Source organism: Kogia breviceps, chromosome 15 (assembly GCF_026419965.1).
Source record: "Kogia breviceps isolate mKogBre1 chromosome 15, mKogBre1 haplotype 1, whole genome shotgun sequence".
NCBI lineage: Eukaryota > Metazoa > Chordata > Mammalia > Artiodactyla > Physeteridae > Kogia > Kogia breviceps.
The window spans coordinates 55,459,941-55,477,063 of record NC_081324.1 but is presented as its reverse complement, the minus strand read 5'-3'; the positions used below and the strand labels follow the sequence as shown (position 1 = coordinate 55,477,063).

Here is a 17,123-nt window from a genome sequence, read left to right as displayed (position 1 = left end):
ATGAGTTATCTTGCTTATCACCTTTCTGTTTTTGCACACACTCTGGTGAAAAGTCCCTCACTTGAAGCAGGAGTTGAATCATTCTCTCTGATGTCTTTCTGATATCACAGAAATGAATTTCCTCTTTAACTTTATACTGCCTGTCTCACTCATTTTCCTTACTCGGGATCTAAACTGCTTTCCTTTGTAAATAACAGTTTCAAAATTAATGGAAAGAAATTGCTTTCGTTGAGCTTTACTGCAGGATCAGCGCCCCTCTCCTCTTTCATCTTCATTATGACATAACTAACAGCCCGGCTTACAATTGTTCCTGAAAGGTTTCTCCCAATTAAATGCTATCTCTCAAGAAGGGTGAGAGAGCCTAAGTGTTTCAGGAGATACATGGGGAACAGTGTATGAACACAGGCTGTTTACCTCTCCTGTGTCAGTACAGTTCCAGAAATGTGGACTCTAGCAGATTGTGAGTTGTTTGAGAACAGAGACTGTGCCCCCTCTCCCCAAAATACCATGTGCATGCTTGGTAAGACTCACTAAGAAGGTACATAAGTAAACTAATAACAAACCCATTTGGGACTAATCTGGCCAGTTTACCAATTTCTCAGTGTAACTGAACTGCATTTGTGAATGTTTCTGATTTTTGTATTTATCTCTGTCAGGTCGCCCCTCAGCACCCTGGACTGGACAGATCATTGTCACTGTGGAGGAACCAACAGGTAAAACCATGTTTTCCCCAGATAGTATTGCCAGTGCTCTGCTATGCAGTTTGGCTTTTGTTGTGGAGGCTACCATGTATGTTATTTAAGTGTTTGGGAAAGAACATTCTGAAATATTTGGAGATCATGAAGTAACTTATGTTGTCAGAGAATCGCTTTTTTTTTAAGCTTTATTGAGGTATAATGACATACACTAAACTGCATGTCTGTAAAATGAGCAATGTGATAAATTTTACATGTGCAAACACCTGTGAAACCATCACTGTGATCAAAATAATGAACATATACATCACCCCTAAGTTTCCTCATACCCCTTTGTAATACCTCCCTCCTGCCCCTTCCTCATCTCCAGGCCATCACTGATCTGCTTTCTGTCACCATCATTTGTGTTGTCCACAATTTTATTTTATTTTATTTATTTTATTTATTTTTTTTTGCGGTACGCGGGCCTCTCACTGTTGTGGCCTCTCCCATTGCGGAGCACAGGCTCTGGATGCACAGGCTCAGCGGCCTTGGCTCACGGGCCTAGCTGCTCTGCGGCATGTGGGATCTTCCCGGACCGGGGAACGAACCCGTATCCCCTGCATTGGCAGGTGGACTCTCAACCACTGCGCCACCAGGGAAGCCCTGTCCACAATTTTAGGTAAATGGAATCATACTCATTTTTGTCTGGTTTCTTTCACTCAGCATAATTATTTTGAGATTTATCCATATTGATGCATGTATCAGTTTATTCCAATTTATTTATACCTTCACCATTGAAAGCTTCTATGAACCTCCTTGTTAAGTGTTTTTGTGGACATACACTTTCATTTCTCTTGGATAAATACCCAGGGTTTGAATGGATAGGTCATCTGATAGATGTTTGTTTAATTTTTAAAGAAATTGCCAACTGTTTTCTAAAATAGTTGTACCATTTTACATTCCCATCAGCAGTAGTCCAGAGTTTCAGCTGCTCCACACTGTAACCAGTTTGTGGTATGGTCAGTCTTTTTAATTTTAGCCTTTCTAATTGGTGCATAGCGGTGTTTTGTACCATGGTGGTATTTCATAGTAGGTGTATAGTGGTCTTAATTTGCACTTCCCTAATAATGTTGAGCACTTTTTCATGTGCTTATTTGACATCTTTGCATCATATTTGACATCTTTGCCCAATCCAAGTTCATTCAGATATTTTCCCTCTTTTTTTTCTAGACATGTTATAGCATTAGCTCTTATATTTCAATCTATGATCCATTTCAAATTAATTATTTCTATATTGTGTGGATTAAGGGTCTAAGTTATTATTATTATTTTGCATATGACTATCCAGTTATTTCAGCAATATCTGTTGAGAAGATTATTTTTTGCCCCATTGAATTGCCTTGGCACCATTGTCCAAATCAATTGATTGTATATTTGTGGATCTATTTCTGGAATCTTTATTGGTCAGTTTTATTTTCTCTATACCAGTACCACACTGTCTTGATTACTGTAGCTTTTATAAGCTTCATGTTCTTTTTAAAGCTTCACAGTTTTGCAATCAGGTAGTATAAGTCCTCTAATCTTTTTTTTTCCCCACAGTTGTTTTGGCTGTTCTAAGTCTTTGCATTTCCATGTAGAATTTAAAATCTGCTTATCAATTTCTACAAAAAAAAAAACCTGCTGGGATTTCAGTTGAGTCTTTTATTCTTCGTGATTTTCTATCTACTCATTTTATCAATTATTTCTTTTAAATTTATTTATTTATTTTTGGCTGGGTTGGGTCTTCGTTGCTACGCAGGCTTTCTCTAGCTGTGGCCAGTGGAGGCTACTCTTCGTTGTGATGCATGGGTTCCTCATTGTGGTGACTTCTCTTGCTGTGGAGCATGGTCTCTAGGCATGCAGGCTTCAGTAGTTGTGGCTCGCAGGCTCTAGAGCTCAGGCTCAGTAGTTGTGGCGCACGGGCTTAGTTGCTCTGCGGCATGTGGGATCTTCCCGGACCAGGGCTTGAACCTGTGTACCCTGCTTTGTCAGGCTGATTCTTAAACACTGTGCCACCAGGGAAGCCCCTCTATCAATTATTGATAAAATAGTGATGAAATCTCCAACTAAATGGTGGATTTAAATGCTTCTTGTAGTTTTATCAGGTTTGGTTTCGTGTGTTTTGAGACTCTGTTATTAGATGCATAAACATTTTTATTGTTATATCTTCTTATGCACTGACCACTTTAATATTAGGAAGTGACTCCTTTTATCCACAGTAGTACATTTTTGCTTGGAAATCTGTTTTGTCTGATATGAATATAACGACCCCAGCTTTCTTTTGATTAGTGTTAGCATGACATATGATTTCCTTCCTTTTACTTTTAACCTATGTGTCTTTGTATTTAAATCATGTTTCTTGTAGGCAGCATATAATTGGGCCTTGCCTTTTTATGCTATCTGGTAATCTTTACCTTTTAATTGGGGTGTTTGAGCTTTTTACATTTCATGTGATTATTGATATGGCTGCATTTAAATCTACCATCTTGCTAGTTCTTTTCTATCCCTTCCATCTGTTTGCTTTCTTTTCCCTTTTTCTACTCTCTTTTGGATTAAATATCTTTTATTATTCCATTTTATCTATGTTATCTTACTAGCTATAATTATTTTTTTCTTTTATAGTAGTTTGGAATTTATAATATACATCATATGACAACATACCTTCAAGTAATATTATCTTACTTCACATGTAGTTTAAGAATTTACAGCAGTATCATTCCATTTACCCCTCCTAACCATGGTGGTGGTGTTATGTATTTTATTTGTTTATATATTATAAACTCTATGATACGATGTTATTATTTTGGTTCAAACAGTCACAAAGCTTTCAAAGAAATTTTAAAAGTACGAAAAAAGTTTTCAGTATTCACTCACATTTTTACCATTTCTGTTGCTCTTTATTTCTTTATGTAGATGTGGATTTCCATCTGATGTGATTTTCTTTCCACCTAAGGCATTTCCTTTAATATTTCTTATAGTGCAATCCTGCTGGTTATGAATTATTTTATTATTTGTATGTTTGCAAGAGTCTGTATTTCATCTTCATTTTTGGACAATATCTTCACCAGCTATAAAATTCTAGGTTGACAGTCTTTCTTTAGAGGTTGGTCCATTGTAATATAGGTCTGCACTGTAAGAATGACTGCTATCATTTTTTTCCTGTCATTCTTATTTGTGTTTTTCTGTATGTAATGTATTTTTTCCCCATGTCTGCTTTTAAGATATTCCCTTTATCACTGGCTTTAGAAATTTGATTATGATGTGCATTTGTGTAGTTTCCTTCATATCTTGTGCTTGGCGTTTGCAAGTTCCTTGAATCTGTGCATTTATGGTTTTCATCAGATTTGGAAAATCTTTTTCACATTATTTCTTTAAATATTTTTTCTATACTCCTCTCTCTCTTCTCTTCTTCTGGAACTCCAATTACATGCCTCTTGAAACCACAGCTCAGTGATGCTGTGTTCATTTTTCCTATCAGTCTTTTTTTCTTTCTGTGTTTCATTTCTTTCTGTGTTACTTTCTACTGGTATGTCATTACTTTTACTATTCTTCTCTTCTTTAGCCTCTAACCTACTGTGAATTCCAGGCAATATATTCTTTGTAAAAGACTTTGTAGTTTTCATCTTAGAAATTAATTTGTATTATTTTTATATTTTCCATGTCTTTAATTATCATCTTTAATCTTTAGCCTCTTGAACATATGGAATATATTTATAATAACTGTCTTTATGTCATTGTCTGCAAATTCTATCATTTGTGACATTTCTGGTTTTGTTTCATTGATTGATTTTTCTCCTCTTCATGGGTTGTATTTTCTTGCTTCTTTGCATACTTGGTGATTTTTTTTTTTTTTTTTTTTTTTGGCTGTGCTTCGTGGCTGTCGGGATCTTAGTTCCCTGACCAGGGATTGAACCCAGGCCCTCGGCAGTGAGAACACTAACCACTGGACCACCAGGGAATTCCCTGGTCATTTTTTTTTTAAATGAGATGCCAGACATTTTGAATTATGTTGTTTGGTGCTGGATATTTTTTTATTTCTATAAATATTCTGAGCTTTGTTCTGGGGAAACAATTTGATTCTTTCAAGGTTTGCTTTTGTTTGGTGGAATCAGAGCAGCCTTTAGTGTAGCTGTAATTTGGCTGAATTACAGAGGTAGTACCTTTCTGAGTACTCTACCAGATGCCCCATGAGTTAGGAGATTTCCAATCTGGCTGGTGGGAACATGAACTCTCCCAGGTCCTTTGAGAGCTTTGAGAATTTTTCCCTCCAGGTTTTTTGTGTGGGTGTTCCCGGCCTCAGGTGCTTTCCTTGTATGCATGTGCTGATCAATACTCAGGTGAATACTCCAAAGAGACCCCCTCAAGTCTCTGAAGTCTTTCTCTCTGTGCAACCTTTTCCTCCCCATGACTCTCTCTGTGCACACTTTGCCCTCCCTGGAATTCTAGCTTCTTCTCCTCCACTCAGGGAGACTGCCAGGCTCCACCGGGGTTTCTCTTTCTGAGCTGCTGCCTTGAAACTCCCTCCAGACAGTAAGCTGGGACAGTGGTAGGGCTCACCTAATTTTCCAGCCGTGGGGTATCATTGTCCTATGATGATTGATATCCAATGTCTATAAATGGTCATTGCATATATTTTGCTCATTATTTTAGTTGTTTCACATGGAAAGGCCACTCCAGTGTCAAGAACTGTGGAGGGTCTAAAACTTCACCCTACTTACGAGCCAGCGAGTTTCATAGCAGTTTCATAGATGCTGACAAAAGGCATGAGACTCCCGGGTCAGAGAGAAAGGACTCTGTTACACAGCACAGCAGACAGCATGAGCTCCGTGTTCTCACTGGTCCCCCTGCTTCCCTGAGCCCCACAGGGCTATATGGAGCCACACATGTGGACGCTGCCCATGCAGAGATCTGCATCACAGCTGAGAAAGCTTGCCCTTAGGAAACCCCAGTCTTACAAGGGAGCTGCTCACCAACCTACTCAAAGTTTCTTGGAGAAAGACATTATCTTCACTATTCTGGTCAGAAACAACTCTCTGAACTAGAAGATATACTATTTCTATATTCCAAGGTTGTTTGCCACCCAAGCATACTTGAAAAGATATTCTGTCCAAAAGCTGATTTAAGATACGCAGAAGGGCTTCCCTGGTGGCACAGTGGATAAGAATCTGCCTGCCAATGCAGGGGACACAGGTTCAAGCCCTGGTCTGGGAAGATCCCACATGCCACAGAGCAACTAAGCCCATGAGCCACAACTACTGAGCCAGCACGCCTAGAGCCTGCCAGCCACAACAAGAGAAGCCACCGTGATGAGAAGCCCACGCCCCACAATGAAGAGTAGTCCCTGCTCGCCACAACTAGAGAAAGCCTGCACGCGGCAACAAAGACCCAACGCGGCCAAAAATAAAATAAATTTATTTTTTAAAAGTAAGATGTACAGAAAACAACTTGTATCATTGCTACTGTTTTTCAGGACTGTAAGGAAATTAAAATTGTCAAGCAAAGAAAGTAAAATTGTGGCTTTGAATGAATGAATGAATGAAAGTTTTAGGAAGAATTTTAGAGACAAGGTACTTCTTTTTACTGTGGAGCAGTAATTAGCTCTTCCTCCCTCTGTGACTCTGAGTGTCCTGGGCTTCCCAAGTGTGTGCCCCTCACTCTTCCCTGTTGTTTTTCAGAGGGTATTGTTCCCGGGCCCCCCACAGACCTCTCTGTCATCGAGGCCACACAGAGCTACGTGGTGCTGAGCTGGAAGCCCCCCCGTCAGCGTGGCCATGAGGGCATCCTCTACTTTGTAGAAAAGGTAAGACTCTGGGATCAACTTTATACCTCTTGCCACTTCCTCAAGATTTCTTTAAGGAAGTAGAGATTAAATTTCTATTGTGTCCTGAACTTTAAAAACTCTTATAAACTATGAACTATTTCTATAGAAAAATGTGTATCACACAGAACTTTGCCTGAATGTTCAAGGGGTTTATGGATCCCTGAGAGTCACCCATAGACTCCTACAAGGTCCACAGATCCCAACTCATAACCCTTCTAAGAGGAGAAATGTTCCTGAAACTGTAGATTGCCGCTGTGACACTGTTTTTCTCGACACTTTTTCTGTCTCCCTTGCCCTAGAAATGCCTTTTCATCTCTCTGCACTTGTCCTTCTGCAGGAAGGGTAGATGGGAGAGAGGAATAGAAGTTACAATACTTTCAAATGACTGCGAGAGTGAAGACAGAAAGTCCTCACGTGCTCCCTCGAGCTTAGCTGGCACTACTCTAAGTGCTGGTGGGAGGGTGGGGTCAGGGGTTACAATCAAGAAAGATACTGGCTAGTTCTTTCCCTCAAATATCTTACAATTATATTGTAGTTATCTTGGAGAGGACAGCATACAATGAAGGCCTAAAATGGGTGGAATGATGAAAATTATATGTGAATCTATCCTATACCCATATTTGAGGGGAGTTCTAATAAGTATTTATGCTGAGAAAATGGAGAAAAGCAAGACCTGGACAAGACATTATCTGGGGGAGCTACCCCAGCTGCAAGTGCACAGGGGAGCACCTGCCAGGCAAGGCACACGGCCCGGTGTAGGCAGAGGAAGTCCGTGCCTAAAGGGATAATTGGTACTGGAAAAGGGCATTTAAAGAGAATGTGCTGAAACTGAGGTTCAAAATCCACTGTTAAGAAGGTTTTGATTAGGATATAATTGAAAAAAATCAAAATAAATTTATCTTGTATGTAAGAACATTTTTATTGGTAGTTATGCACCTTTTTTTAGAACAGTGAATGAAACAACTGTTTGTACTTTTTTTGTTATATTTTATTTTTATAAAATTCTGTGATAGCATGTTAAGGTATCATTTACATTTTGCTTTCATAGCAAAATCATAGAAAAGGTCATTTTTTTTTTTGCAAAAATATTATGGAGCTCAATTAATTTTCCTAACGTCCTCTCTTTTACCTTTGATGCTACTTGGATCATTCAATTCCTGACAATTATTACAGAGAATAGATATCATAGGAATATAGGTGTATGTAAACATCTGCAAGTTAAGTAACAACATAAAAGCAATATTCAACTATCTTTATGGCCTTTTAATTATTTCTAATTAGCAGCTCTTGAGAAAATTATACTGGAGCTAAAAACACTAGGGTCGGTGGTTTCCCTTTATTAATTATTATACTTTTCTTTGATGAGAACATTTAACTCACATCTTTGAGGAGCTTTCCTCACTTTCTTCTTATCCCTAACAAATCGGTAATAATAAGTGGATCATCTCTTCAACGTGTAATATGGACTTCAAAGAAAGTCTGATTTTACCAAAATAATACTAAAAATTTATATTTTTATTAATTTTTATATTTTCTAGATATTAGCTTCAAATAAAATATAACTTGAGTAGCATTCTTGATTAAAATTTTTTTCCCTCTATTTTTTTAATAGAGGACAAGACAAAGAGTGATAAACATTCAGTTCCTGGTGTGTTTAATACACCCTCCCCAGTGAATCCTTTTGAAATGCTCCACATGAAGATAGTTCTGAATAAGCTCTGTGACAGTAATTACCATCTTTCTTAGAATAATGACACAGTAAGAACCTACTGCTGAGGCCTTTTCTTGAGATGAGTCAACTTTAGCTTCTGTTGAGCATCTCCTCTGGTCACATAAACTCGAATTTCTCCACGAAAGTCTGTCGCTTTTCCAGACCTAAATACGTGAGCCAGGTTAAAATTTAAATGTTCTTCCAGCACTGCACATGTTCGTATGGAACAGAAGGGAGATTTATGAGTGCGGTGTGGGTAAAGAGGCCTGTACAGGCACTGCAGACAGACAAAAGGGCCAGGACGTTGAGGTAGTAGGGGAGCAGCACACATCCAGAGACCTGGGCACATTTACAGAGGAACTATCCAAATGCTAGACCGTTCTCTTGAGCCAAGTCTCATATTATCTCTGATGAACCACTTCTATCTAATACGTTCACCTTTCTTAAGGGAGATGTTCCCATGCTCTCGTCCTGTGGCGAGTTTCCATCCCCAGGATGTTCACGCCTACAGCAGTGCTGCCTCTTTGGTTACCCCTGTGCTTGCATTTCTTCATGGAACTCTTTACCTGGGATTTGCACATTAAGGATGAACTTGCCTGTCATGGTGACAGGCTTGCAACCAGTTATGCCATGTCTGTGAGCTCTGAAATGCTTGATATTGAGAGGAATTAGATAAATTGGGTCTCAGCACTCCCAACCCTTCCATCCTACTGTGTTCTTCTCAGCCCCCCAATTTTTCCTCAGATGTCTTATGTTTTCAGCTCTTTCTCTCATTCCCCTATCAGAAGTCTGGTCATGTCAGAGGCAAGGATTGTATTACATGGTAGCTCTGTTTCTATCAAAGGAATGAAAATAGCTAATGTTTACAAGGACCAGATACTGTTCTAAGCTCTGCGTGTGTTAACTCGCTTAATTCTTACTGTCATCCTATAAGGGAAATACTTTCATTTACATTATGTCTATTTTGTAGATGAGGAAACTGAAGCATAGATGGGGGTATATAATTTGCCCAAGATCACACAACTAGGAAGAGAGAGCTAGGATTTGAACCCTGGCAGTCTGGCTCAGTTCCATACATCCAGCTCTTACACATCGCTGCCTTTCAACCTTTCCAAGCCTAAGTCTCCTCTGGAAAACCTCAATAATCACACAATATTACCTCCACAGTACCTACTTCAGAGCACAGTTGAGGGGATTAAAGAATTACAATGGGGTAAAGTTCTTAGCACACTGAAATGCAACTACTATTTTTATTATGAAAGTGTAAATGACTGATAAATGTTTGTGTGTTCCCTAAGGGAGAAGATGTCAAAATGAATCAAAGCTATAAACTAAAGGATAAAAAGTCTGGGAGAATTCTGTCCCTCAGTGGGGAGCAGATTGACTGTTTGGGGGAATTTATCCTCTCTACCATCCCACACACAACTGACACATTATCATAAAAGGCACTGCAAGGGACTTCAGAGGTTAGCTTGTCAAATTTGCTTATTTTTACAGATGATGACACTAATGTGACTTTCCCAGGATCACATATCTCGTTGTTACAAAGCTAGGACCAGAATCGATGCCTCTGAGTTCTTTTCACCATACCGTATTGCCTCTCATTTCAAGTCAATGAAGGTTATGCTGAGTGATGGACCAATAAACTTATTGTCCCCCAGATTTATCATTCTTGACAACTGGTCAGTCTATCACAAGATTTGGATTTCCAGAAAAGTCTGTTAAAACTGTTCAGAAGATCTGGAGCAAAGTCACTTCTGCTACCTTGGGCAGAGCTGAAAGTTAGAATAGTAGGGAAAAAGGATTACTGAAGACTGCTGATAGTTTTCTTACTGTATTCTGTACCAAAGCTCAAATACACACCACATCCTTCTTTCAGGGATTTCAAAGTCACTGTAGATCAATTTAATTTCAAGGATAAAATATCTTTAAATTGGTTTTACCCATTATTTATTCTAAAATATGGGCAAAAAAATAACATTTTCTTTATCTTACACTAACTTTATGCATTCAGAATTCAGAAAACTTCATTAATTCAGAAACAAAAATTGTTGTTTATCTACTATGTGCTAGATAACAATTCCAGGCTCTGAGGTACAGCAGTGAACAAGACAGCTCCCTGAACTTGTTTCACTGGAATTTACTTTCCAATGAAGGAGACAACAAATAAATAATTTAATTTCAAGTGTTGATAAGTGTTTTGGTGAAAAATAAAGCAGAGTAAGTAAGGGATAGAGAGAGATAGGAAAGGAGCAAATAAAACTTTCAGATTGGTAATGGAAGGAGGGTGATCAAGTGGGCCTTTCTGAGGAGGTGGTATATGAGCACAGACCTGCATGATGTTATGAGACATTAAATAAAACGCAATTAAAATAACACAGTTCATAACAACATAATGGAAATTTAAGTATCTAATATAGCATATTAAATTTTAATTACCTACCCTAAGAATTAGAAAAGTATCTGACCCCAAACTATCATCTAAATAAATTAAGGACTTTTGTAAGTAGACCAATGATCTTATTTAGTTAAAAAGGAAGGGAAGTATTAAAACAGCATATTTGTTCAACAATACAGCCATATTTGATTTAGATAATCCTGTGTACTTCAGGTGTTTCATACCCCATTTCCCCCAAATCTCTTTTTCAGTCCAATTTGCATAACAGGTAGTAGTTTGTTGGCAGATAAACGAACTTGAAGATGCCTGGCTTAGAGTTCCAGTTTATTCTTTCTGTGCTTTCAATGGATTCCACTGTTCTGGCTGCAGTGTGATGCAGGAACAGAAAACTGGCAGCAGGTGAACATGGAGCTCCCTGTGAAGTCTCCCCGCTTTGCTCTGTTTGACTTGGCTGAGGGGAAATCCTACCGTTTCCGAGTTCGCTGTTCCAATTCAGCAGGAGTTGGTGAGCCCTCCGAGGCAACGGAAGTGACTGTGGTCGAGGACAAACTTGGTAAGTATAGAGTTTGTTTGAGCCTCTGTAAACTTATTTAATTTCAATTCAAGAGAGGATTCCAAAGCAAAACTCTTATTGGAATACGTATATATTCAAAAGTAAAAATCATAACATCCTTTTTTCATATTATAAATGTAATTGATGACTGTACTTGACTGATACATTAAAATTTTTCATTATTATGAATTATTATGAAAGTACACTTCTCCAGGAGTTTCAACAGTATTGCTAATGTATTTTTTTCTGGAAGGGGTTGGTATGTTCCTGGGTATTTAGTTTCTCATTGTACTCCCAAAATAGCATATTTTAAAAAACTTTCTGCTTTAACAAATATATTATAAAAGAACTGTGTGTTTGACGTGACTACTAGTGTAAAATTTATATATGTGTGTGTATGTCTATGCATATGTGATAAGAATGAATTTCTAAACCACATTGGGCTGGACCATCATTTCCCTCTTTTCTTAGACATCCCCAAGCCCCCGAGCAATATCATCCCAAGCAGAAATACAGACACATCAGTTGTCGTTATGTGGGAGGAATCCAAAGATGCTAAGGAGCTGGTCGGGTACTACATAGAGTCAAGCATTGTTGGCTCTGGCAAGTGGGAACCCTGCAACAACAACCCCGTGAAGGGCACGAGGTAACTGCAATATGCAGGGGGTGGAGGGGAGTGGGGGTATGATGCTGGAACCACAGGGGCTGAGGAAAGGAACGCAGCCATGGACCCAAACAGCAGCACAAGCATCCAACACAGGGAGATTATTAAAAACATTATGCTCTGAATATCCAGATAAATGTAAAATTGAACATGTCTACAGCCATACATTTGAAAAAGGGATTACTAGTGATATTAAACACTTAGAAACACACACTGCCAGCTATGATAAGAGATCATTTCATAGCTCTTTTCTGATTCTCTCCCTTTATGCTGTTTGTCCTTTTTAACCCTCTGTTCGTGTTTTAATACCCAGCGTGATACTAGATTTCAAGGATCTAATAGGCTCTAGCGAACATAAATTAACCAGGCATTTTATTTTATTTTATTTTATTTTATTTTATTTTATTACTTTTTTTGGCCATGCCGTGTGGCATGTGGGATCTTAGTTCCCTGACCAGGGATCAAACCCGTGCCCCCTGCATTGGAAGCACAGAGTCTTAACCACTGGACCACCAGCGAAGTCCCTTATTATTTTTTAAATTCAAGTATAATTGACCTACAACACTATGTTAGTTCCAGGTGCATAACATAGTGATTCAATATTTCTATACATTACAAAATTATCTCCACGATAAGTCTAATTACCATCTGCCACCATTGCAAAGCTATTACAATATTATTGGCTATATTCCCCATGCTATAATTTCATCCCCATGATTCATTTATTTTGTAGCTGGAAGTTTGTAATTCTTAATCCCCTTCACCTATTTCACTCACCCCTGACCTTGCTTCCCTCTGTCAGACAACTGTTTGTTCTCTATATCTATGAGTCTGTTTCTGTTTTGTTAACGTTTGCTCATTTGTTTTGTTTTTTAGATTCCACATAGAAGTGAAATGAAATCATATCGTGTTTGTCTTTCTCTTTTTGACTTATTTTACTTAGCATAATCCCCTCTAGGTTCATCCATGTTGCAAATGACAAGCCTTCATTCTTTTTATGGCTGAGTAATGGTCCACTGTATATATATGCCACATCTTCTTTATCCATTCATCTATCAGTGGAAACTTAGGTTGCTTCCATATCTTGGCTATTGTAAATAATGCTGCAGTGAATATAGGGACACATGTATCTTTTTGAATTAGTGTTTCTGTTTTCTTCAGAAAAATACCCAGAAGTGCAATTGCTGGATGGTATGGTAGTTCTATTTTTAATTTTTTGAGGAACCGCCATACTCTTTTCCATAGTGTTTGTACCAATTTACATCCCACCAGCAATGCATGAGCGTTCCCTTTCCTCCACATCCTTGCCACCACTTGTTGTTTCTTGTCTTTTTGAGAATATACATTCTGACAGGTGTGAGGTGATAGCTCATTGTGATTTTGATTTGCATTTCCCTGATGGTTAATGATGTTGAGCAGCTTTTCATGTGCTTGTTGGCCATCTGTAGGTCTTCTTTGGGAAAATATCTATTCAGATCCTCTGCCCATCTTTTAACTGGGTTGTTTGGGGGATTTTTGATGTTAAGTTTTATGAGGTTTTTTTTAAATATTTTGGATATTAACCCCTTATCAGATATATCATTTGCTTATGTCTTCTTCCATTCAGTAAGCGGCCTTTTCATTTTGTTGATAGTTTCCTTTACTGTACAAAAGCTTTTTCATTTGCTGTAGTCCCATTTGTTTATTTTTGCTTTTGTTTCCCTTGCCTGAGGAGACAGAGCCAAAAAAATATTATAAGACCAATGTCAAAGAGCATATTGCCTATGCTATCTTCTAGGACTTTCATGGTCTCAGATCTTGCATTTGAGTCTAATCCATTTTGAGTTTATATTTGTATATGGTGTGAGAAAGTAGTCCAGTTTGATTCTTGTTCATGTAGCTGTCCAGTGTCATAAATTATGCAGGCATTTTAAATGAGCAGAAACAAGTATCAACATTTTACAAATTTTGAACATCAGGATAGTTAAATCCAGTGCTGAGGAGATATAAACACCAAAATAAAGACATTCAGAATACTTTGCTGTCTCCTTGTGTCTGTTTCTAATGTGAGGAGGGTTATTTTTTTCTTGCTTTTGAATATTTTATCAACCAGCTTTGCAAGTTGATGATGAATTCTGGCCTGCATCCAAATTCTGAGTCTCCTTTGATTTAGGACCAACCTCAGAGGAGACTCACCCCACCCCAACTGTCAAGCAGGCTTGTTAGGCAGGTTCTGACTTGGCCATTTCTAAGTCCAAGGACCCCCAGAGGATGAGTCGTTCCTTTTGCAGAACAGGAGAGAATGAAGACAAACCAGTTAACGGGAGAAGGCAATATGTTTTGCAAGAGATTCATTTAGCCTGTTTGTGTGCTTCACGTTTACTCTGAGTTCCCCACATGTTCTGGGGACTATTTAGAAATTTTCATGGAGGGCAGGCAGAGTCTGCTTTTCCATAAATAGAACAGAGCTGCTCAAGGGCCGGCACCATTTTTTATTCATCTTTGTATCCTCAGTACCTAGCTCAGTGTCGGGAACACTGAAGTGCTTAATAAATGTTTACTGAGGGCTTCCCTGGTGGCGCAGTGGTTGAGAATCCGCCTGCCGATGCAGGGGACACGGGTTCGTGCCCCGCTCCGGGAAGATCCCACATGCCGCGGAGCGACTGGGCCTGTGAGCCATGGCCGCTGAGCCTGCGCGTCCGGAGCCTGTGCTCCGCAACGGGAGAGGCCACAACAGTGAGGCCCGCATACCACAAAAATAAATAAATAAATGTTTACTGAACTGAGCTGGCCTACATTATGACTGCCCTTATTAAATATTTCAACATGCTACTAGTGACAGAGTCATTAGCAGACCTGTTATTTCCTCTGCTTACAGTCCTCAGGATGCATTAGAATGTTACAGTGATTCATGAGACAGTTTTTCTTTATAGCCATAATAGCTATTAAAGAGTGGGGTTGTTTTATGTGTGAAACTGCCCATGGATTCACATCTCATTATTGGACCCTTAAATGCAAATGACAATTCTGGAGTCAATTTCTCAAGTAATTGTATCTTCCATGGCATGCAGGGAGGCAGTGAATAGGCCTCTATGACTAGAGCAGCCAGTGCCTTACAGCTGTAAGTATATCCCTGAAATAGTCATTAATCATGTTATTAATACCACCTATTATTTATTAAATGCCTCCTATAGCCAGGCTCTGTAATAGGTACTATATATACTTTTTTCTGAAGTTTTTAAATTTATTTTTAGTTTTTTAATTAAAGTATAGTTGATTTACAATGTTTCAGGTATACCGCAAAGTGATTCTGTTTAATTTATATTCTTTTTCGAATTCTTTTCTGTCATAGGTTATTACAAGATATTGAATATAGTTCCCTGTGCTATATAGTACAAATAGATAAACAAGGGTTGGTTATCTATTTTATATATAGTAATGTGTATCTGTTAATCCCAAATTCCTAATTTATCCCTCCCCGCCCCCCTGGTGCTATATATACTTAATGGTCAATCTTCACACAAAAATTACCATGTAGGTGTTATTATCTGCATTTTACTGATAAGCACACAAAGGCTCAAAAGGGTAGAGTGTTTGTTCAGGGGATAAGCTAGACTCTTCATTCTTTGACAGAGTGAATTTAGAAAATTGCCTGAGGTGCCTTCTTGTTCAATGTACATATGTTACCTGCATCTCTCTACATCTTTTTCTTCCTTTTAAAAAATGAATCATTTTCATAAAGCCAGATCATTCCATTAAGCTAACGATCAACTTCCCTAACCTTCCTCCTGGGAAAGTTTTTTTTAACTTTCTTTCCTTTCAGGTTTACTTGTCATGGATTGACTACCGGTCAGAGTTATATTTTCCGGGTCAGAGCAGTTAACGCAGCTGGACTTAGTGAATATTCACAAGATTCAGAAGCAATCGAAGTAAAAGCTGCTATTGGTAAGTTCTTAGAAAAATGAATTTTTCTAAGTTACAACGAAAGATACCATCCTCTTTGGAAATTGTGTAAAACTTGTAATATTGCTCGATGATTCCATCCTCAGATGATCATTGTCTCTGACTCCAGGTGACCTCTAACCTTCCGTAGCTGTCATTTTACAGATCTTCATCACTTATCCAGATTCTGTGCATCTGTAGCCTTTTCATCTTCACCAGTCCAAGTTTCCTCAGATATTTCCCATTGTGTGAATCTCCATTCTAACTTCGTGCTCATCCCGGGAACATGAAGTGCCATCCAATTCCATGAGGGGGTATATCACCCGTAACACAGAGCATCTCATACCTAAAAGGTGTTTCATCTGCGGCAGAGCCTGGCTTGTTCTCAGTAACAGCGCATTAACCTGCTTTTTATAAACTGCTAAAATTCGTGCGAGACGTGTGTGGTTGCTTGATATGTTTCATCTCTGCTGGCAAAGTAACCAACAGAATAAAACCAGTAATAAAGTAATTATATGTATGTACAGTGATGTACCTTCCAATCTCAAGGTGGGAAAGGGACCCACGTATTTCAGGGCAATTAAATTGAAATCTGTGATGTAGTAGCACGTATTTAAAGAGAAAGATTATTTAATATCAGTTGTCTTCAGTTAGCACCCCATATTACTTTTTGACATTCCTTAGAGTATGTTTGTATTATAAGGACATAGTGAATATGTGTCTTTGAAGTTGGGAGGTACAGACCATTACTATATCAGTAAGGTACATAACTCTAATTGTTATATAATCAAGATCTTCAATGTTTGTCTCCTGTGTACTTTATGGTCCTTTTTTTCCCCCATTCTGTTGAATAATGGAGCTCTCTCAAGAAATGTCTGAGAAGTGCTTGTTCTTATATTTACTTGGGTCCTGCAAATCAAAATGGTTCCTGTTCTGTCTGTGTTTTTTTTGTTCTCATTTCTTCTATTTCGAAAATATGGAAATGTTGAAATGCTTCCTTGGTGTAAGTTATGTGAAAGGTATGCCTTCCATATTTCTTGCAAAGCCAAGTGATTTCTGTTAAACCAAGATTGCTTTTGTTCTGTTTGTGGTGCTAATGTTTTTCTCATTTGTTCTATGAAGTAAGAGCACTCTGTACTGTGTCCTGGTTCAAAGTGTTTCTGTTGTTATCTGGCAATTGTCGGGGGAGGAGTGTCTCCAGTTGTGTGGCCTGAACTGAGTGATACACCAGGTGGAGTAACAGAGTCCAGGGGAGGCATGCAGGACACCTCGCAGCCAACTTTTAAGAAAGATACCTTTGCTTGGTAGCAAACTTAACAAACCTTCACTACCCAGTAGC

General features: G+C 38.5%; 1 protein-coding gene across 10 annotated transcripts in view; it reads left to right on the top strand.

Moving 5' to 3' along the window:
* MYOM1 (myomesin 1) overlaps window positions 1-17,123 on the top strand; it is a 154,402-nt gene that overhangs the window by 78,521 nt on the left and 58,758 nt on the right. For all 10 annotated transcript variants that reach the window (XM_067015301.1, XM_059040824.2, XM_067015304.1 and 7 more), the window contains 5 exons: window positions 657-713; window positions 6,392-6,516; window positions 11,016-11,199; window positions 11,671-11,845; window positions 15,666-15,787. In XM_067015301.1, coding sequence (XP_066871402.1) covers window positions 657-713; window positions 6,392-6,516; window positions 11,016-11,199; window positions 11,671-11,845; window positions 15,666-15,787 — 663 coding nt within the window. The remainder of the gene's footprint in view (window positions 1-656; window positions 714-6,391; window positions 6,517-11,015; window positions 11,200-11,670; window positions 11,846-15,665; window positions 15,788-17,123) is intronic.